This window comes from Strongylocentrotus purpuratus, unplaced genomic scaffold (assembly GCF_000002235.5).
Source record: "Strongylocentrotus purpuratus isolate Spur 01 unplaced genomic scaffold, Spur_5.0 spur5_scaffold_7, whole genome shotgun sequence".
NCBI lineage: Eukaryota > Metazoa > Echinodermata > Echinoidea > Camarodonta > Strongylocentrotidae > Strongylocentrotus > Strongylocentrotus purpuratus.
The window spans coordinates 10257716-10281686 of record NW_022145613.1 but is presented as its reverse complement, the minus strand read 5'-3'; the positions used below and the strand labels follow the sequence as shown (position 1 = coordinate 10281686).

The window sequence follows — 23971 nt, the reverse complement described above, 5'->3', positions numbered from 1 at the left end:
TCATCGCTGGCCGACTGGTATTCTTGATGTTCGCCCGAAGACAGAAGAGGAGATGTATCCGTAGTCGTCATGGTCGACGTCGTCTACGGGATTGAAGTCTTGGTTGACGTCGAGGGGGAAGGTTATGGGTTTCGTATCTATCCAAATTGCATGATGAATAAGTATTATGTTGGTGAGGAAAGAAATTATCACTCAGACTTTATATTAGCCCTTTGCTAAAACAAGTCATTAAAGCAATTAACGTCTATATCCTACAACTTCTAAAATTAAAATTAAACCATATCGTAGAAAAGCCTCTGCCTCTCTCTCTCTCTCTCTCTTTCCATTTTGTGTCGGTCTGATGGTCGTATCGTCTGTGCGGCCGGGGTGTACAAAAGTATCATGCTTTGTTTTTAATGTTACACTGAAATGTAAAACAACATGATTGTAAGTGTAAAACAATATGATTATTCATTTATTTTTCTGAAAAAATGTAACGCATAGGCCTATTTTGTAAATCATTGTGTTTTCTGACCAATAAAACTTATCAAGATTAAAAGAAAAAAATATCGTAGAAAAGAGTTTTATGATACATCCAAATTTAATTACCCGTTTGACAGTTACGGTGCCTAGATACCAACTGAAATAGAAAACAATACTTTCCATTTTTCTGCATGACATGCAAAGTTTTCCTTCTTTTGCTTTTCCAATGATTCACTGGCAATAATTATATGGCGATACAAAAACAAATTCTTATGACTACCAGCTGACAAATGTCTCCTTGTCAGAAAGTACATATTAATGTTTCGACAGTAATAACATTTTACCATTTCTTATATTCATATTCAATGCTTTAACACCAGAAACAAGATGCCAAACAGTTTCCTGTATACATTTTTGTTAAGCAAAAGTAGTTGAATAAATTAACATCTAACATACAGAAACTATGAAAATATATTCTGCACCTCGTAAGTGCAGTGTATATTCAAGCCTTCCAAATCAGTTTTACTGTCTCTATTTGGTGCTAGTTTACAGCAATATGTGCCTATCCTAGTACTCTCTTGAAAAAAACCAAGTAATCACTAACCCGACTTCTCTGGAGAGTGAAAATGTAGTGAAGATTCACTCTTTTCTTGTTAGAGGGCACTCGAAAGTCAATCGATATTCACTCCTGAACAAGACAGTGATCACTGGCGGGACTTCCGGGGAGGGGAAAAAGGGTGAAAATTCAATCTTTTTATTTTAGAGAGAGAGAGAGAGAGAGAGAGAGAGAGAGAGAGAGAGAAATAGAAAGAGTGCAAGGGCTAGGCTAAGATACTTTGTCAGTTTTGACTTCTAATACCTTACCAAGTACTGTCGAGTTTTTAATATAAGCTGAAATTGAATGTATCATTAAGTTCTTATTTTAAGTGTAATCCAAGTTCCAGTAGGGCCGTTATCTTAATACAATCATATAAGAAACTCTAAACATGGTCGGTAATGTATTAAACCTAACAGTCATACCGAAAAGACCGACACCAGACCCAACGAAGATATTGCATAACGTCTATGTGCAAGAATCGGTCGGTTTGGGGTCGGTCTAAAGTTGGTATGACAGAATGACCTGGACCTACTCAATACTGAAGAGTATCAATTGAGTCGAAATAAAAATAAGAATACTGGTCGCCTTTACCTTTTCTATTCCTTCACACTGTGCGTATAACTCCTGTAAAATCCTGGACCAATTGGATGTTAAGATTAGTATTAGACAACATCTTACATACATTAAGTGCTACCAGCTCGTTGTATTTTTTCCTTTGGTCCGACACTTTGGCCTATTTCCAATCCTGATGCAAACATCACGTGGTAGTGAGCGATATTCCCTTGAATATGACCTTTGTTCTTTATAAATATTGTATTAGCATATAATCCAGACATATAATTGAGAAAATGATGATAAAGTTCAGGTGATGATAATTTTCGTGTGTCATCGTAAACAGAACCGAAAATAGACCTACATTTCAGTTTTGGTATATTTATGCACGTGAACTTTACTGCAGTATATTATAAGGAAATGTCTAGCAAACTTTCTTGTCTATAATTAGCTACATGAAATTTAGATGCATGTATTACAGACTAAGCCTAAAATATGGAATATTATCTCTCTTCTAAAGTATGAAATATATGTTATTTCTCTTGTGTGGCACCTCCAAATAGCTTGTATATTAGGAGAGTAAATATATGGCATTAACAAAATAATGATATAAATCCATATTATGTAGGCCTTATGTTAAAATCAAGTTAATTTTGCTCATTTCGTTTTTCTTTCGTTTTTTGTCTTCACTTTAAGATTACGACAAAGGTACTTTAATATATTTTAATTCCAAAGTTACATTGAGACAAATACAAAACATGCAAATATCCCATTCACTATGAAGGTATGATAAAAAGAACATCTTATTTCATTTCAATTCAATTTGTTTTGGTTGATATTTTGGTGAAACATCCTTGTACAAACGGTCGGAAGACTGGTAAACTTACCATGTGCTTTTCTGGTGTCTTAATGTCGTCCGAAGCAAGCAAGAAGTGCTACAAATCACAGCTACAAACAAACACTGTTCAATTGAAAGCCCTCGCACAATCATCACTCAAATCACTTACCTAGTATAGGCCTATGCCTATTTATGTATGCCTATCTACCGCTCCCATTTCAGTATTTTAAATGTATATGTGTCCATTATGCATAACGGATGGTACAAAATTTCATGTCAATTACAACATGAAAATTCTGCTGGTGGTACGCTCGCTAAATTAACTTAATTAATGAATCGTAAACGTTTCAAGGTGTGCTTTGATGTCGATAAAAAAAGGCCTTGTATGTACGTACTCACATGGTTGGACTCTGGTATATATCTAACTCCGTGTTCAGTCGGTTTCCAAACAGCTACAAACTACGGAACTCCCATATTGTTTTCATCATGTTCCTGTTGAGGGGGATTAATGCTTAAATCATTAAATGGCACACAAAACAGAGCTATCTTGCGTACCAGCAATAATTCGAACGCATAATTGTAAAGTATCCTTTTACTCTTAAATTCTCTCTTTCGCAGGAAAATTTATATTGCTAATAAGAAACAGGGGCGTAGATATCGTTCAGGGAGGGGGGGGGGGGTAAATGAATAGACCACCCCCTGAACAATAGGTTAGGATCTACGCCACTGGTAAGAAGGATATGAAAACTCCAAGAAATGTAATTATATGCCTTTGCATGGTGCGTTTCGCCAAGGCCCTCTATGGGTGGGGAGCATTCTGTACAGCTATGGAAATTATATTGGACCAAGAAAAATTATATTTCTATAATAAGAAACAGGGGCGTAGATATCGTTCAGGGAGGGGGTGGTAAATGAATAGACCACCCCCTGAACAATAGGTTAGGATCTACGCCACTCGTAAGAAGGATATGAAAACTCCAAGAAATAGCGAGCCTAGGTACAATTGGGGTTAATAAATTATTTATTCAAGGACTCAAATTGCAAAAAATGTAAGTCCGTATGACTCGTATTAAATCGAACTAATTCTTATTCTTAGTTGAACTACAAAGAAAATATAAGATAATTCTATAATAAAGAAGTTAAAAAAGGAATAGAAATGTTATAATGATCATTTTTAGAAATTATGTTTGCCTTGTATATAATTCATATGTTGTATTTCACTTGTTTTGTAAATAGTATAAATTCCCTCTGAAGAGGTAAAGAGAAAGAAGAAAAAATCGAACTAAGAACATTTTCAGGAGGCACACAAGACCGGTATCGGCAACATCATTATCCTCATCATTTTTGTTATTATTATCATTCTTCTTTTCTTCTTCTTCTTTTCTTCTTCTTCTTTTTCCTCTTCTTTTTCTCCTTCTTCGTAATATTAATGTTGATGTTGTTATTATTATTTTGTATTAATACTATTTTTATTGTTGTTGTTATTATTACTATTATTGCTACTAGAACTATTGTTCTTTGTATTATAATCATTATTATAACTATAATCATAATTATCATTATTATAACTATAATCATAATTATCATTATTATAACTATAATCATAATTATTATTATTATAAATATTATTGATATTATTGATAGCATTATGATTAATATTGTTGGTATTATTAGTGGTAGTATGGTTATCATTATTGTTATTATTAATATCATGGTTATTCATTTAGTAGTAGTAGTAGTACATTTAGTAATATTAAGAATCATTATTATTATTATTACTATCCCTGATCAATGCCCTCAGCTCAGAATGTTCATGCTCATCTTTAACAATATTTGTGTTCACCGTATCTCTGTCACTATTTGCATGAGTTACACAATTTAGAGTTGGTATACCCTGTATTGATTGGTACAAATGTTCAAGGATTTCGCATGTGTATTGAATTTCAGACTGTTTGATTGGGGCAGAGATGCTGGATATCTTAGGCCCTATAAGGAAAACCTCCGAAACGGGGAGGACATTATCTTCAAAATAATAGTCTGGAAGACGACTATAACTTGGTTGAAGCTCCTATTCCATCTGCTTCTTGTTGTCACTTCTGATCCTGTTATATATACTCTGTTCTATATATAGAGTCTTTAACTGATTGAATTTTGAATGAAACAAACGTAGGTTCTGTGATAATGATGTTGACTGAAGAAGTTTGGTGGTGTTGGGACTTTGAACAGGCGGTGTGTATACATGCCTATATATTCCTTCACATGATCAAGATCTACATTTTAATTCCATCGTACGATGTTGATTATATGTGATAAAAAGGTTCAAACATTGACGATGTTTCGAACTTTGTTATGACTTTTTTAATGGAATGTCTTAACGAGTGACACATATATTTATACACACAGTATCAGGGGTGCCACTATACCGTATATCAGGAAGGTTGGGTGTGTGAACAATTATAAATGTGAGTGTGACCCCCTCCCCCTCCACCCCCCAATTACGACACACATGATAAATGTGTTTTCGGCGTAATGTCTGTAACTGCTATGAAAAATTGACGTTTATTATACCCTTGTCATTAATTTCAAATCTGAGAACGTTTTACCCTTTTTTTTGTTGGGGGGGGGGGGGGGGGTGGTATACGTTGTCGGCAAAAGTTGAAATCAAAGTATCTTCACTTTTTATTTCTCTTCTTATAATTTTTCTCTGAATATCTGCAGATTTGCTTTCACTAGACCCAAAATTTATCCATCAACCCTTTTCCAAAATGTTTAGGCCACGCCCTTGCAGAGTATTGAAGCTTTCCTTTCGCGAGGGGCCCAGGGGAGGGGGGGGGGACAGGATATGTTCTTAATTGAGAAGGGGCGTTGCCACTAGTGTGTGTGACTTTACCCCGTAAAATAAACATTTGCAATACAAAGCATGTCTTTTTTTTCTTTTTTTTACAGATTTTTAAAAAAAAATTGTCATTCGGGTATCCCAAACATCATGGTCATTGATTTCATTCATTGATTCAGAATTCATTAACCCAAGAAGTTCAAGGCTAAAACAAAAACAGCGAGTTGTTAAACAAAAGACTGAAAAGTACCAGATTAAAAAAAAAAAATAACGCTTTTAGAAATTGAAATTAGTTTTGTTGGAAATGCACTCGCTTTCAGACGGTAAGATCTAGGGGCATAATGTATCTGTGCATTGCTGGGTGGTGTAGAATTGATTATTTGTCCTTCTTCTCCAGCCTGGGAAGGGGGGCATCACCCTTTGCTGGATGCATCAGTAATTCATCCAATATTCACCCACATGAGAGTTTAACCCTTTCAGTGCTAAATTCAATCTAAGTCGGAACACCAAAGTGCATTACACTCATACGAGCTGATGATGCTAGCTGGCTTCTAAAGTGACCTTCGACCTTGAGCTGTGACTTACGGGAGATGAGCAAACAATCGGGTGATTATATCAATCGTTCGCATCAATTAGTGCAACGAATGAATTTATTGTATTCCATTCATTTAGATGCACTGCATTATTCCGGCTACAACATTTAGAGACATTGGAGTTTTATCATTTCTTGCTGACAGCATTTTTAAGAGTCGTTGTTTCTTTGTCTTCATCTCGTTAAATCAGTAAGCTGAGGACCCAACTACAACTATAACGTTCTGCTTCTGATCATCGCCTCGTCTTGAAAAAAGAAAATGGAGACATAAAACGTTTCATAGCATTTTTGCTTCTTGATTTTCTTCCATCTCACTTTTTGGTTCACTTCTCGGTTTGAACCAAGTATCTCTCGTAGAGTCATTACAATAATTTTGGACGTAGAATTGCATTACGAAAACTAGCGACTGTCTCGTTCTTCTTCTACTTAGAGCAGTTTTAAGGTGAGTTACCAAGTGACTAGCTCAAATTTCTTGTATTTCAAACCCTAACTGGATTTTCATTTTTAATACTTTTTACTCAATGTGTTATAATTTCATTTGTTCCCGGTGTGATTCAACATTACATCGGTGTTGCGCTCTATCCAAAGGACAACTACCGGGGCTATCATCCGGTTAAATACAGAGGGGTAATTATTATATAGTATATAGAGTATTAGGTTAGTACTGTTGTCCTGGGGTTGTTGTTGTCCTAAACTGCAGATTCGTTACACAACTTTACTCTGCAAAATTGTTGTGTTATATTGGTTTTTTTTTACACAACTTAACAAAACCCCTGTGTTAGGAGTGAACCATCCGATTTTGTGTAAAGTCGTTACACAACGTTACACAACGAATTTGCAGTGTAGAAATAACCAAATTGCATTTTATTTATCTAATTACTTGTATATATTCAGATGTATCAACGACCTGCATCGAGATTCATAACCAATCAATCAACCAATCAACAATCAAGCAAGCAATCAATACCATTGTTGGTACGAAACGACAGCAAATTTGATGTGATTTTAAAAAAGCAGGAAAAAATATATAGTCTGCTTAGCAGTATGAATATGTTAGCAATTATGTTTAAGGGCGTAAATTAAATGAATTGTGCAAAGTGTAGCAAAATTCGGGACTGCGCATGGATGGATACGTGGACGTTATTCATGAAATTAACCTCTCATTACGCAAATGCTTTAAAGATGATGTAGGACGATGTCGATTTATTTCGTTCTCTGTCTCTTTCTCTGTCTATATATCTGTCTATATATCTGTCTGTCTGTCTTTCTGTCTCTGTATCTGTTACTCTCTCTCTGTCTCTGTCTGTCTCTGTCTCTCTCTCTTGGTTTTTTTTTTTTTTTACTTTCTTTCCTTTTTTAGTTTAACTTTGTTTTCAGTATTATAAAATGCCCATTGATTGATATTATATTCATGTTACTACAACAATAACAATGCATTAAATAATGCATTAGGCCTACAATATGGACCAATTCTTTCAAATCAGAATTATACAATCTGCTGTGGTAGCATTAAGCTTATAACACCGAACTGATAAATTCAAGATAGCTCTATCACACTAAATCCATTCGGTATCAAATAGTGGTTCCCTTTTAAGCAAACAGACAGGTTACTAATTAAAGCGAATGAGCGTCATTAGCATTGAATCGGTCCAGAGGTGGAGCCAGACATGAAGAGGGGGGGGGACCCCTTTATGCTTTGGTCGACGGGCATTACATGCACTAATAATGTTTTTGGGGCATCGGCTCCCTGTATATTTTTGCTATCACCTCCCGTTAGCATAGATGTATGCATTTGGACTTGGTCGAGGCGAACGCCCCTCAAGGGAGGCAGGTTCTAACACGGGGGGGGGGGGGGCACAACCAAGGAAGCTTAATGACTGAGTGGGGAAGGGTTTGTGAGGAAACATAATTACATTTGTTCTTAAAACCTTTGGGGATGATCTCCCCCTAAATCACAATCAAGGGTGAGATGTGTCCCCCGCCCCCCCCCCCCCCGTGATCGCCGTCCTTGCCCCCCCCCCACCCCCACTCGAGTTCAAAACCCTAGACACGCCACTACTCTCTGTCAGAATTAGGGATACATTGTTTTATCTCGCAGGGATCCTGAATGAGGTTGTATCATTGTTTGTCACTGATACTGTTACTATTACACCCGGGTTTACTTAATAAATGAAAACAAGGAAACGCCCTTTTAAGCATTGATATAATTCTACTAATTCTTTTTAATCTTACGTCATTATATTTACTTTGTATTGTTTATATTATTTCTCGTTCATTTTCATATACATGTCTCTGTCTTTTTTTTAATTAAAAAAAAAATTATTCTTCTATTTTCCTTCAAGTCGCTTTCTATTTTGAAATCATTCTGATTTATGCCATTATATTCTTACTGACTTTCTGCAGAACCAATCCGTTTTCTTTGCATACTGCAAAAAAAAAACAATACCATAGAATTATTGATAACTTTCAATCAGTTCCAGTGTTAGAATTATGTCCAGTCATCGTCTTGGTCGAAAAAACAAATCAATTTTGATATGATCGTAAACAGATAACTTACTTTAAAGCTTACTTCACCTTTGAGCTGTGTGTTTAATTTGTGATTAATTTTCTCAAGTTGAAATCTTGTCATTACGCCGGGCATGACCTTTAAACCGCAATATCTGAATTTAATGCCAAACCCTTATTGTTATTCTCGGATCTTTTGTAGTGAAACATTTTTCTTGTGTGTTGTTAAGTAATTATTTTACTCCCAATTTCTTTTTGGAAGAGAGCATGGATTACTCTGATTTTGTTTATAATAGCTCAACTGGTGTTTTTTTTGAAGTGTTATTATACTACATGTACACTGTGGAGCAAATTATTCCAAAGAGCTTTGTAACTACAAGGAAAATGCGCTATACCAAATAATCTACGGGTGGGATTGAATTAGAAAATACATAATACCAACCCTCGATTTAAATGAAGGAAAGCAATATAATATGCGTAATGGCAGTGGTCTGGAACTCCTTTAAATTTCTCATCTCATTTTTCCTATGATCTTCGGATTAGTTTATGAAATTTCAAATTTCTTAAAACTGTAAGGGATGCTTTTCTTGCATTCTATGCCATTCGGTAATTAATTAAAGTCCTTTCAACATCATCGCAACTACTGTCGAAAACATTAAGTCAAAGGCAATTTCAATACACTATTTGATGTCCCATAGTTATCATGTTCTGTTTACGTAATACATGATTGTAATGCCTACTCGTTTTAAGAGGCGACGTATAAGGCCATAGAAATTGCCATAAGTTGATTTCTCGAAAGTTGTTGCGATTGTGTTTCCCTGCCATTTACTATATCTGCATCATCATGTATCCTGTGCTCGACAGAGGTACATGTATAAGAAGAGTCAATCTAGCAACAACTAATTTTGACTAATACAAAAGAGAATATCCATTAAGTGCATTTAAATGAAAGAACTCATCATTCGGTTATCAGAGAATCAGAGAATCAATAGTTCGATTTACAAAATTATTATATATGCAATAGTACTTATCATTTTACATAGCCATTGTTGAATTACACTTGTCGGTCACCAAAATGACTTGGCTCTTTTCAAATCGGGCCATAATTTGTTTTCAAATAGATCAGTTGTGATGAGGTCAATAGATAGGAAAATTAATCAGGTCTTCAAACTTCTTGAAAACAAAACAATCATCACAAAAAAATAATCTTGTAAAGGCCCTGAAGATTGGCATTACAAATTTTGATTTCTTATCTTATTTGTATATAGGGCACAATAAAACACACATTATCAGAGATCAAACCATTTAAAACCACTTTAATTTTGTATCCCCTATCAATTAAAGGTACACGTATTAGTAATTACCAAACAAAATAAGAAGAACGATAGATCCGACAATATTTTGCTCCCTAGCTCCGGGCTGTATTTCATCACAAATAAAGGGTAATGGTTAGGGTTATGGTCATTGTTTTGGCCCATGTTTCAGGACAGTGTTATTTCTAGTGTTGGTTCCTGGGTTCAAGTTAGGAACTCAACTAGTGCTCATGATGGCGGTCTCCTGCGTTTTTTGTAATTATCTTTTTTCATTGAAAAAAATATTTGTGTTTGTATGCATCTTATTTAATGTACTGAAAACTTTATAACTCTGTATAATGAAGAAATAATTGTTAATTTATGTAAATGATTATGTATTATTTTGAAAACCCAGAGCAACAGTCTCCGGAGGATGTGTGGTTAACTTAAAATGATGTTTTTTTGTTTCGGTTTTCAAATCAGTGTTCGATCCGGCGTTACCCTGAGTTCATTTCAACATGGAATCCAGGGGTACACAGGCCGACGACCAGGAAAACGTATATATGAACACAGCCCACAAGGACGTCGACCTGGACGATGAGACGAACGCACCCGACCAGGAAAACACATACGTCAACACGGCCTACGATAACGTCGATCTCGACGAGGACAAGGCCGGTGATGTCGAGGATCACGGGAAAACGAACGGTATAAATAATGAAATGGTAGACGATGTGGAAGACGATGATTACGATAATCCAAAGTGCGGATGGTTCGGCATCAGACCGGGATTCATACAGGTAATCATTCTCATGATGACAATTCGGACCCGGTTGCATCAAACTTAGTATTGGTGGTAACTTTGCCATCGACGATAACTTCCCTGGAACCTTGCTTTCATTGGATGTTCAGTGATGTTGCCATGGTAGTTAATATTGATGGCAAAGTTACCATCAGTGGTAAGTTCCTGCAACGGGGCTCCGGTATATTTAATTCTTGGTGCGATATGTTGGTTCTTGACTCAGAGTTTATGGACCACCATTGGGTGTATGCCTTTACTGTATACATCGGGTAAAACTAAACAGAGAACAAGATTAAACAGAATACAGAAACAGTTGGAAGACGTATAGAGTGGGTTGGTACAAAAAAGAAAGATGGTTAGCTTAATGTAAACAGGACTTTCATGGCCACGGCAATTGGCTATCTGTATACCATGCATCTTAACTCGTTTAGAAAATAAAATGAAATCATTACGTAAAATGGCCATCATGATAATTGATCATATCATCACCACGAATCTATCACGGACATCTAGATGCTATAATAAATCCTCTCCACTTGTTCCTCTTTCTCTCTCTTTCTCTCTCTCCATCTCTCTCTCTCTCTCTCTCTCTCTCTCTCTCTCTTTCTCTCTTTATCTCTCTCCATCTCTCCCTATCTCTCTCTCTCCACCCCTCCCCTCTCTCTCTCTCTCTCCATCTCTCTCTCTTTCTCTCTCACAGTGCTTCAATAATTCCAAGGGCTACCTCCTCTTCCTCTGTCTCTTCGTCATCGCACAAAGCATGACCGTCAACGGGATCATCTACGTGATCACCACCACGCTCGAACGTCGCTTCAGCCTGACCAGCGCCCGCAGCGGCTTCATCTCCAGCTGCTACGACTTCTCCGTCATGATCGTCATCGTCTTCGTCACCTACCTCGGCGAGAAGAGCCACAAGCCCAGGTGGCTGGGCGTGGGGGCGTTTGTCTTTGCGATGGGGTCCCTGCTCTTTACGCTGCCTCACTTCGCCACGGACTACTACGAACCCAGGGATGTAAGTAGGGGTATTGTTGGATGAGCCGGGGTTGCAATAATAATAATACCGCTCATTCAAAACTGAAGAATTTGGCTATAGGATAGTTTTAGTAATTAATAACAATAGACATGATGTAGCTCTTGAAATCTTCTTCATAGTATTTCCCCTAACCAATTTTCTAATTCTTCAAATTGTATTCAAATAAACCATGTCGTGCGGGGCTTCTTCTTTCAAGGAGAACTAGTCTCTAGTGGACAAGCTGAACAAATATGAGTACCTCCCCCCCCCCCTTATCCTCAAATTATTTACTTTCTGGAACATTTCGTCAAACAAGTTGGCAACACCCCTATACGACATTTATGTTCAAGCGACGCTCTAGTATTCAGTATTCTGGAAAATGTTTTTTCGTCAGGAAGAAGAAGAAAGTAAATATTTACGTATATGTATCCCTCTCCCCCCCTCTCTCTCTCTCTCTCTCTCTCTCTCTTGCTCTCACTATCTCTATATATATTTTCCCTTTTCCTCCCTCTCTCTCTCTCTCCCTGTCTCTCCCTCTCCCCTTCCCATCCCTCCTCTTCCTACCCCTCTCCTCCATATCCCTTTCCTCTCCCCTAACCATCCCTCTTCTTTCCCTCCCAATCTCCTCCTCTCCCTCCCCTCCCTCATCCCCTCTCTCTGTCTCTGTCTCTCTTCCCCTCTCTCTCCCGCCATCTCTATTTCATGCAGGCGTCAGATATCTCGACCTGCGCCATCAACGGTACCGACAACGGAGGCTGCGCGCCAGGCGAGACCGGTCTGAGCAAATACTACGCGGTGTTCATAGCAGCGCAGGTTCTTCACGGGCTTGGTGCCTCACCTATCTACACACTGGGTCTTACATATATAGATGATAACGTCAAACCTACGTTAGTCGCCATTTACATAGGTAAATATCCATCCCCTTCACCCCCACTTTCAGTTTAGTCTATAGTAAGGATGATCACAGATTATACGGTCGAACAATAAAATGATGACCCCCTCCTCCCCCCTCCCACACCCTTTCCCGTCCCTTTCTTTATTTTCACTTAATTTTGCCTGGTTTATTTATATTTAAGATTGCGCACATAAAAACAGATAATTTGACAGGAAAATGACATTTATTCGTTAATGTATGGATAAAAAGAATCTATGGTAAATATTATTAGAAAATACTACAAGGTAGCGATTCTTTTTAGACAAGTAAATTAAACATTTACTTTCCGATTTGTTCACAACTTAACCTTTGCCAAAGTGTTCTTCTTCCCCCTTCTATATGTTAACCACCAAGCAGATGATAGATTGTGATGTTTTCACAAATCTGATCCTAATTATTGAAGTAAAAGAGAACTACACGCCAGGCAAAAGTTTCTTATTCAACTGGAGTCGAGACATTAACTGCGACCTTTTAGAACACATTTTTAGTGCATGCTCATCTCCTTTTTGCAATCAGGTGATTCACACTTTAACCCTATTATATATTTTTGACAGGTATATTCCAGGCTATGTCGACATTAGGACCGGCTATTGGCTACATTCTCGGTGGACTCTTTCTAACCTTCTATGTAGACGTCAATGTAGATCCAGACGAGTGAGTTTAACCTCTTCTTAATATCCTCCATACATAGATGTACGACAGGGAGGGGCGGTACTGCAGACCCCCGTGAATTAAGAAATTACCAATATTTGGGGAACCCTCATCTCACATTCGGGTAGTGATTGTGGTCTAGTGGTATATTTCATTTCTTATGTAGTGTATTTCAATGACGAAATCACTCAAAATAAAGTGTCAAAAATTTGCCAGATTTCTTTGCTCCAAATATCCGAGGAAACGAAAGGTTGACGTTCCAGCAATAAAAATCGTCACCTTATGCGAAATTTGCTGCATGGTATCCAAATTCAATGCTATGATGAATTCATCAATGATTAAGGAATGCCAAAGTGGTGGATAAAATATATTTTCCGCGCTTTCTTTGGTTACTCCATTAATGTATCTTGACCAGGGTACACCCCTTCCCAAATTGCAGGCCCCCACAATACTTAATTGCAATTGGGGGGATATATTTATAATTATATCCTGCATCAAAAATGTATTTTTTTTTTAAATTAATTTTTGATGCAGGATATAAAACAAATTTATACTCTGCCTACTTTTCGAGGTACGGGTTTAAAACTATTGGCCTCGGTGACCCCAAAAGTACCATTTGCTTCGGGGCTGTGCCCCTCAGGAAATAGTATTATATCCTGCATCAAAAAGTTGTTGGCTTTTAATTGGTTGAGAGCTCGTCCCACGACCAGAACTATTTTTAGAAAGTACTATATGAGAGTACTATTTGGGAGTACTATTTGGGAGTTGAAAAAAAATGTGAATTTTTTATTTTTTTAATTGAATTTTTTTTTTCTTCAAATCTTAATTTAATAAAAAAATTAAAAAAATAAATCTTTTTAGACAAAAATTGACATTTTTTTTTTCTAATTTTTTTTCTTCCAAAAAAGTTTTTTAAAATATTTTTTTAACTATTTTTTTTATAAAATAAATTTTTGATGCAGGATATAAAAAATATACCATGCCTTCTATTCGAGCTACTGGTTAAAACTATGGGCCTCGGTGACTTCGCTGCGCCCCTCAGTAAATAGTACTATTGGAGTCACCTCTTGCGCATATTACTATTACTATCATTACTGATAATAGTGTGGGTGTATGTGTATATTTTTCTTGATAGCTTTGGATTGACGCCTGAGAGTCCTCTCTGGATTGGTGGTTGGTGGATGGGTTTCTTCATCGATGCAGCTCTCGCCTTTTTTGTCATCATACCTCTGATAGGATTCCCTAGAGCTTTACCAGGTTAATATATACCATACTTCAGAATGGTGTGAAGGGTGAATGATGGGGGTGGGGTGGGGATTGTACTGGGGGCTCTTTGTGGATGCAGCAATTGCTTTTCCTGTCATTATACCTGGGATTTCCTATAAATCTTTTTCAGGTTCATGTCAGAGAGAGAGAGAGAGAGAGAGAGAGAGAGTAGGGGGTTAAGTTTATGGGGATATACATGTAGGGGATGGGGGCTGTTTGCCGATGCAGAAATTGCCTTTCTTGTCATCATGCCTCAATATACTAAAATTCTGTAAAGCTTTCACGGGTTATTACGGGCCGTAGTTCAACGTAGTATATAAAAAATGGAAGGGTTGTTTTTGAAGGGGGGTCTTTGTGAGGGGTGTCTTTCTTGATGCAGGCTATTTATTACCTTACTAGAATTTCCCTTGAATATAAGACGATAATGTTTGTCGGAATGATAGGCGACCGCGATTGGTTGAATTATAATAAATTGAAATGCATAACGAAATGCGAATGACTTGAAAAACTGGAAAACCCGACGTCATCACCATGAAAACAATTCTTCAATCGTTAAATGCTATAATGTTTTACATGGTAAATGTTGAATTTCCATAACTACGGATGTCGATCTGCCTCTATGGTGACGAAATCCTATCTTTACAATTGTCTCGCATTAGTCGACGTGTCGTAATTGAATAATGCTGAAGACATCGTTGACGTCTTACTTGTATTCTTCTGTATGATGATATTGTATCTTTAACAAAAAAGGAAGATGACGACATGATCTGTGACGATAGTTTTTCGTTGTTTGCAACCTATGCCCATTATGTATCAGTGTATTCTACTCTCTCGACCACGGTGTTAGTGGGTACCTGGAAATACTGGGGTATTAATAATTGCAGAGCCATTGGAAAAGAGCATTATCAATACTGATGAGACTACCGTCGGCAATATAAGATATTATTTTTATCATCTTTTGTTACAGTAAAATAAATGGTAATCTCTATTTATTTATTCCTCGCCTGCAGGTTCCATCGCACTGAACGCGGCCCGCAAAGAGGAGGCTCAGAAGGGCTCCACCTTCAATGCTCGGGCAGGGTTCGGCAACAAGATCAAGGACTTCCCCAAGGCTGCCGTAAACCTCCTCAAGAACCTCCCATTCATGTGTCTGAACGGTGCTTCCTGCACGGAATGGTTTATCCTGGCCAGTATCGCCGTCTTTGGACCCAAGTATCTCGAGTCTCAGTTCAACTTCACATCGGGCACGGCTGCCCTGGTTGCCGGTGAGTTTTGCAGCTGTTGGGTTTGTTGGCGCCACCCATCGATTTCGATGATTTCCGCCAGGCTTGGTGAGAGGGGGCGTCTTGCTCTCTCTCTTCTGCAGCTCTACTTACGTTTCTGTGATTCTGATACTTGCCCAGCGTGTGAGACAAAGACTTTCCTTGACCATGCACCTACTAAGAGTAGGTCATGCATGCCTTGACCTTTGTTATTGGCGTGGTGCAAGGTTATGGAGGATTAATCTCCGTGCTCGTTACTGTTTAACCGGGTGACGAACTATTTTATTGGAATAAAATGACCCCGGAATGCCGGTGGATGGGTGCGATTGCAGTAGGTATGGATATAACAAATGATGGATTTTCAAGACCGCCTCGTCATGAACTATTCGGTTGATACCTCTGGTCGCCAATGATTTTACTATATAATTGGTAGGAAAAAAAAAAACATGTCATTGATTTTTTTTGTTCTTCAGTAAAGCCTGGTGACGAATTATTCTCATTAGCCTAATGTGAATAAAAGCTTATATTATGATGAATCCATCATACAAAAACAAGTCGGAAAATTAAGGGGAAAAATGTTTAAGTATTCTTTATGTTTTCTTCATCTATCCATAAGGATGGAATCGACATAAAAAACATTATTGTTGCTATATCAGCAAAATATAAGATAAACTAAGATACACAATGCCTTCTACAACTTGATATACAAATACTGTATGTATCTCTAATGATGGATTCCAACTTGAAACATTAGTGCTGCTATGTCAGGAAAGCAAAAGTTAAGAGAAAAGGCTCTTCACTAAGTCTTCTCCAACCAGGTATACATTTAGGTGTCACTATCTGGACTTATTGACATACTAGTGTTGCTATGTCAGGAAAGCTTTTGGTATAGTTAGGAATTCTCTCCTACAACCAGGTATCTTAAGGGGAATAGCATCCACCTTTCAAATACTTCATGTTGCTAAATCGGAATAAACCCTTAGACAACGTTTTATACTCTTTCTCCAAACCATGCAGGCGTAATGGTCATCCCATCCAGTCTCATCGGCTGCATCGTCGGTGGGCTCATCGTGCGGTACTTCAAGCTCGAGTTCAAAGGCATGATCAAGTTCTGTATCGGGGTCCTCACCATATCTCTCGCTGCTCTCTTCGTCTTCATCATCTCCTGTCCCAACGTCGACTTCGCTGGCGTGACCGTCGAATACGATAACAAGTACGAATTCGAGATTTCGCGTGACACAATTTGAATATGTTGGTTTGATTCTCTGCAATTAAAAAAAACTAGCAAACAAAAAACAACAATTACAAATCAATGTAAGGGGTGCGATGGTTCACGCGTAGAACAGAACAGTGGTTCGAAACCCATTGGTTAAAGACACTATAAATCACGATAACCCTAGATTATCAAATTCAAGTGATTGTATTTAAACTTGCAGTCGCGTATCTTGTATACCCCCCCCCCCTCTCTCCCCTCTCTCCCTCTCTCTCTCTCTCTCTCTCTCTCATTTTATGATTTTTGGATGGTCATACATGGATATAAATGCGATACAATAAACATTCCATGCAGCACAAAAATAAACTGAAAGGTTACTTAGTTACTGAGCGTTAATCAAATATCTTAAATCAGGGCCCCGTAATACAAAGGTTTGCTATCTATTGCAAATTTGAAATAACGATTTTGATTGGTTAATAGTCAGCCCTTTTAACAATATAAAATCATGTTCAATCAACGATAATCTTGATTGGCCATTGTCCTTTTTTCAATTGATTGCAACTCTTTCTGTTCCGGGGCTCTGTTCGTTAAAGAGAAGGTTGAGTTTTGGGAAGAGGTGAAACAAAATTTGTGAGCGTTATCATTGTTATTATGCAAGTGTGGAAGAATATCAGATAAAACATGTTCCTGAAAAGCATGGATCTTCAAATGCCTTCATATTCTAAATATGGCATGTAACAGCATAACAATCGGGACGGATTTTTATGCCACATGATCGTGTAAAATCCCATTTACATCTTTCTGTGTACAGTGCTTGTAACTTTACCAAGAATGGGCCAAATTTCTTATCATTTTGACGATTCCAGAACCTTGCAGTACACACCAATACTTAAATGCTAGACAATCAACCTTTTCTGATCAATTCCACACCGTTTCTTTCACTATTCAATCGCATGACCAGAACTCAACTTTATCTTTAAATGACTTTTGTTACCAATGTGCAGATCACTGCCTTTCACTGGAGACGAAGGGAACCTGACTGCGCCTTGTAACGCAGACTGTCACTGTTCCAACGATTACGATCCGGTGTGCGGCAGCGACAATGTCCTCTACTATTCACCCTGTCACGCCGGCTGTCTTAACATGTTTGAAGTCGACGATGTCAAGGTATGGGGGGGGGGGGGGGCTAACATTTTTAAATCGGGCCGAAAATTTAGCAACGACTCCGCCAGCCGCTGAATAAGCGGAGGGGGGGGGGGGGGGGGGTAAGAGGACTCTTTTTTTTTTTGGTCTCGAAATTTGAAAATTTGACATTTTGCTCCGTTGGGGTTGGGGGTTAAGGTCACCTTTTTAGGTCAGCCAGTGGCATAGTTTTTTTATTTTTTTTAAATATATTATTATAAAAAAATTATTTAAACAAAAATCGCAAGGGGGGGGGGGGTTCAACCCCCAACCCCCTGCGTACGCGCCTGATGATGCTGATGGTGATAATGACATGTTATGTCAGTATGGGAAACCTCGTATATTGTGGTCCTGAAGGGCCCTGCAGTAACAATTCCCGTTTCTAAAATATTTAGTTAAATTATTGATTAACCATGAGCCCGACATTCAATTGACAATTGTTTCGAATAAGAATAAAAACGTTTTCGGTCAGGTGCGTCGAATCCTTGGACTCGGAGATGAAGAGGGAGGGAGGGGGAGGGGGTTTGATTGAGGCTTCTAGGCAAATTTCCATCCTTAAACTATACTAAAAGTGAGTTCAGTGGAGACCACTGTGTTTGACGACTGATTTTGTATAATTTGTTCTCGGATTATGCATATTAGAATGATGTTTTTTTAGGCTACCAAATCATTTAAACAATGAAGTATCTACATTTGGAAGCACGTATCGTAAAGATTTAATTCATGCAATAATGCAGATTTTAAAAAAAGTAACTCTATTGTTTTGTATAAATCGTCAGCCCATTTTCACGCAACATTGTGTTATTGATTTAAAGCACATTTTAATGAAAACTTAGTTTGCTATCATTTTATGTGTGTTTACGTATTGTTTTAGGAATACTCTGACTGCAGCTGCATAGACGCATCCCAGGATGGTATTACTCGGGCAGTAACGGGAAAGTGTGGCTATGAATGCCCTCAGCAAAACCTCTTCCTCGCCTTGCTCTTCATCATGCTTTTAAGCACGTTTTTCGCCATCGTCCCGTCGATCACAGCCATGCTCAGGTAAGGACGAACTCGACACAGTGGCGGATCCAGGAATTTCTTACAGGGGGGGGGGGGGGGGGCACAAAATAGCATGGGGTGAAATCAGTAGCGTACGCAGGATTTTTTCAAGGGGGGGGGGGGTTAACATCTTTAAATCGGGCCGAAAATTTCGCAACGACTCAGCCGGCCGCTGAATAAGCGGGGAGGGAGGGGGGGGGGGGGGGGGGAATAAGAGCACTTTTTTTTTTTTTTTGCTCCCGAAAATTTGAAAATCGCGCCGGTCGCAAATTCGCTTAGTGGGGAGGACAGGGGGGGGGGGGGGGGGAGGGTAGTAAGCACTATTTTTTTTCGGGGGGGGGGGGGACGGGGGAATATCTTGGAGTTAATTCCTCGAACAGTGTGAAAACAGAAGTGGAAGGTATCTTGGGGATAACATGATACGAAAGATGTGTGGTGTGAAACTGTCCGATAGAAAGCACACAAATTAGTGAGCGCATGGAAAGGTTGGGTCCGGAAGAAACTGTGGTGGAAGTGGTATCAAGAGAAGTGGATTAAGACGGATGGGTCATGACTGTATTGAGTAGGGAATATTATGAATCTGTGAAAAGAGTGTGATATGTGGAAGTGAACGGCATAGGAGAGAAGGAAAGACCGAAGATATCATGGAAAGATTTTGTGAAGTAAGAAAGCCGTATGGTTGGTGTAAATGAGGAGGATGCTCGACACATGAAGAATTGGAGGGAGGGGAAGTGCCATCATGGCGCGAAAAGTAAAAAAACCCATTGTAAGAGGGAAAATGCTGACTTCAGTAAATGATGATGATGCTGATGAATGTATTGAAGCACCATTATGATAGCAAAGGCAATTTAGTAGCCCTGTGCATCGCCCCTAGAAATGTGCAAAGATGAAAATGACATACATATATACATAATCCGAACATCCATGTAATCTCTATAGGCACCACAAGAGGCCAATGAGACTGACCTATAAAGATGATTTCTTAAAAATTCTATGCTATCAAGTTTTGATAGAAATCATATAAAATGAATTTATTATATTCTCGCTCTCTCGTTATCTACAGGTGTGTTGCCAATTCACAGAAGGCCTTTGCTCTAGGATCAATTCACTACTATATCGGGCATTAGGTAAGATATCCATGGTATATTCCTATTTTTACCATATAGAATGCGTAGATTAGAAGTAAATAAAACATAATGGTGCACACTTTATATCGTGCCTCGCTATCTGCAAAATTGTAAATGAAATATTGATGCTGCCATTGATTTGGATGACTTATAATCTACACAATTAGGAAAATGATATTGAGTTTATAAGTAATTTCAAAACAGACATTTGTCAGTATAATCATTATTTACAAGAAATCCCTTTTTGGTATCATGTCGATTTGTTGAAGGCAAATTGGGTAAATGCCCCTCCCCCGCCCCCTCTCTTTATCCGTTAGTACAGTAGCGGATCAAGGATTCCTCCAGAGGTGCAATTATGAAGAAAAAAACATGACTTGGGGGAATTTCTACTTGACGAATTCCAGATTGGTTTAAAAGGGAGGCATGGGCTGGTTGCCTGCCTTAAAGCCACACTGCACTACTTATAGCTACTTGCTCCCTCTATATAACAAACTATGCATAATCGATGAACATTGGTCCCCATGATCCTCTTTTTCTTATGTTAATTGAGAGCTTATTTGATTGGATAACACCTTTCCAGTAACCATACAGGGTAGTCTAATCCCTCCTGTTCACTAGTATTGATGGGTTTTAAACCACCGTTGTCCTTATCCCCTTGTTACTCATCTCTTGACCAAAACAGGCACCGTCCCGGGCCCTGTCATCTTCGGTCTCCTCATCGACAACGCCTGCAGCATCTGGGAAGAGGATTGCGATGGCGCGCGGACCTGCTGGATGTACAACAACGCCATCCTGGCCCAGAACACCCTCATCCTCGTCGTCTGCTTGAAATGCGTCTCCATCCTCTTCTTCATCGGCGCCCTCGTCTTCTACAAACCCGTCTTCGAAGAGGAAGACAAGATCAAGTTGGCGAACGGTGTCGAGGTCACCGAAAAGGGCGAGTTGAATGGCGACGCAACAGGCAATAGTGAGCCAGCTACGTCGAAATTCTGAGAAGAACACCCTGATCCTCGTCGTCTGTTTGAAAACCCTCTCCACCCTCTTCTTCATCGGCGTCCTCGTCTTCTACAAGCTCGTATTCGAAGAGGAAGACCAGATCAAGTTGGCGAACGGTGTCGAGGTCACCGAAAAGGGCGAGTTGAATGGCGACGCAACAGGCAATAGTGAGCCAGCTACGTCGAAATTTTAATTGAGCTGTTATTAAAACGGTGAAAATACCTGTCGGTTTGTTTCGAGTGTGTGTGAAACTGTGAACTATGAAAATGTCCTTTCTTTGAAGAAAATATCGAACGCACTAATTAGATGAAAGGTACTTACATGTGTAATTATTCATGCAAATGTGTAATGTGAATCTAAAATCTATGGTGACCTTTTTATGACGTAGATTAATTTTATTAAGCAAAGGACATTGTCACATTCCAGTAGTAAGGGTAGGGGCTGTGGACACTTTGCAAAAATAAAGCGCTTGACGCTGTATTTTTTCAAGGAAAATACATTTAACAAACCCTAACTGCTATCAGTATTTTTCGTATACGATGTTTTTTCTTCAACATAATTTGGGAAATATTCATCAAACCCTAGATTCAAACCTGTTCAAATGGGATTTTATTTGTCCTCATACACGACCTATCCCATGGGCGGATCCAGGAATTTCTTCCCGGGGGGGGGGGGGGGCACACGGGGAGTAAGAGGACATATATATTTTGTTGTGCTCCCGAATATTTGAAAATCGCGCCGGCCCCAAATTTGCTCATTGGGGGGGGGGGGGGGGAGTGCACATTATTATTATTATTATTATTGTTATTTTGTTTTGGCCGGGGGGACACGTGCCCCCTGTACCCCCCTCCTGGATCCGCCACTGTATCCGGTCGGACACACAGCGTGTAGGATTTTTATTGTTGCGTAAGTTTATGTAGTGTGTAAATTTTGAAAGATATTATGATGACCTATTTTAACGTAGGGTATTTGAATAAGAACACGATATGTCACATTTCAACCATATATTAGTAACGTTCGATTGAATTAAAATAGGCCTACGTTTATTGTTGTAAGATCTGTCTCTATAACGAAAGAACAGAAGGTTATTCTAAAAATAGCGTAGATTGTCAATCTCTGGTTGATGACCTAAATGTTTTATTAAGGGGCAGTTTGTACATTTTGTATATAAGATAAATTTTATATTACTCACGCAGCTTACAAATAAAATTGATTATTGTTAATATTAGATAAAAAGGAACGTTCCCTATAAATTGGCAATAATATAGATGTATTGACATAGACATGTTAAAACACTGCCTTAACTAGTGAACTGGATGTCAGTGTTGAATTTAAAGTTACATTGAAAATAAATGATGTGAGAAACTAAACGTTGTTTTGTCTGTTCCTCTATTATTCTATGAAATTTGAAAGATATTCACACAGAACATTTTCCTGGAATACAGAGTCTTTATTAATTACAAATCCAATCAAAAAGATCAGCATTCATCAGATTTAAAAAATGTAATAAAGTATAGCAATCTGGCAACAAAGCTTAAAAGTTCGAACTTTGCCGAAAAAAAATAGGAGGGGATATCAACCCCCTCTCTTTACTAACGCCCCTGACTGAATGATTTTATCGACAGTAGAGCACAATGTAGTGCGCCGTCAAACATGGTTACGAAATATTGACCCTAACCCGACAAAAAGAAAAGAAAAGAGAAAATGCTTTAAAAGTCCTAATACGCCGACACGTTCTCGTCGTGTAAATTTAAAAGTCCCTATTGATATCTAGTCCCGGTCCCGTACCATAAAAAGTTTATTATTTGTATCTTCCCCAATATTAATATAAATCATATCTCTTTCGAATTGACTGCGCATATGCTTCCAATATGTTCAATTGAACCAAATTCATGACCCATACCAAAACTTTGTATTACCTTTAAGGATTACTTTTTATGTAACGAATAAATAAAATGCATCTTAAAGCCCCTCTTAAGTGTTGAGAGCCCCCAAGATTGATGGCGAAATTTCACTTAAATTGTATCATAATGTGAAAGAGGATGTCATTTAAGACACATATCTGCAAGGATTTTCAAAACAAATCTGTTTTAAGTCGTATAATGATGAAATAATACACAATTTAAGTTTTCTGCATACAACAAAATACCCAAATTATGTTTCTTTTATCAATAATTGTCTTCAGTCACATATTGGGGGGGGGGGGGATCTTGGCAGAATTGTGTCTTAAATGACATTCTCTTTCACATTATGATACAATTTAAGACATTTTTGCCATCAAATGTGGGGCTCCCAACACTTTAGAGAGGCTTTAGAAGCAGGTACTTGCAGCGGGATTGGAGGTAGATTTTTACGATTATAAGTCGGTTTTTATGTTACGCTATCTAGATCAATAACCTTCCTAGAATCCTAAATATCAATCGGGCTACCCAATGTTGCAGCCGTTGCACACGATCTAATTGAGTCAAGGGCACTGGCATACTGATGGGGGGGGGGGGGGGGGGTAGGGGGCAGTTGCCCCAAAGTAAAATTATAAAGTGGTTCATTTATAATTCGATACTTGTGATTTACAAATGTTGTTAAAACGACGTGATTTTCCGGGGTCTTTTTCTCATTTTTTTGTAAATTATACTTTTGTATGATGCTTGTTTTCTTCTTCTGCCCCCCCCCCCAAACAGTTGACCTTTTATGATGCAGATTTTCTGCCCACCCTCATAAAGTATTTGTGCATTACGTCACTGGTTGAAGGAATGGTACAGAATGATACCAAATTAAACGGCTTCTATATCCATCTTAAAACAATTATC

At 38.4% G+C, this 23971-nt stretch overlaps 1 protein-coding gene across 1 annotated transcript; it reads left to right on the top strand.

The window, feature by feature from the left end:
* The first annotated feature begins 5942 nt into the window (after positions 1–5942).
* On the top strand, positions 5943–21833 carry LOC100891092 (solute carrier organic anion transporter family member 4A1). The gene is made up of 12 exons (XM_030974964.1): positions 5943–6320; positions 10159–10475; positions 11178–11489; positions 12198–12396; positions 12978–13077; positions 14210–14331; positions 15351–15605; positions 16620–16815; positions 17820–17982; positions 18872–19041; positions 20105–20168; positions 20851–21833. Exons 2-11 carry the CDS (start codon positions 10194–10196, stop codon positions 20166–20168), a joined length of 1863 nt encoding a protein of 620 aa, XP_030830824.1. The 5' UTR covers positions 5943–6320; positions 10159–10193; the 3' UTR covers positions 20851–21833.
* The last annotated feature ends 2138 nt before the right edge of the window (positions 21834–23971 follow it).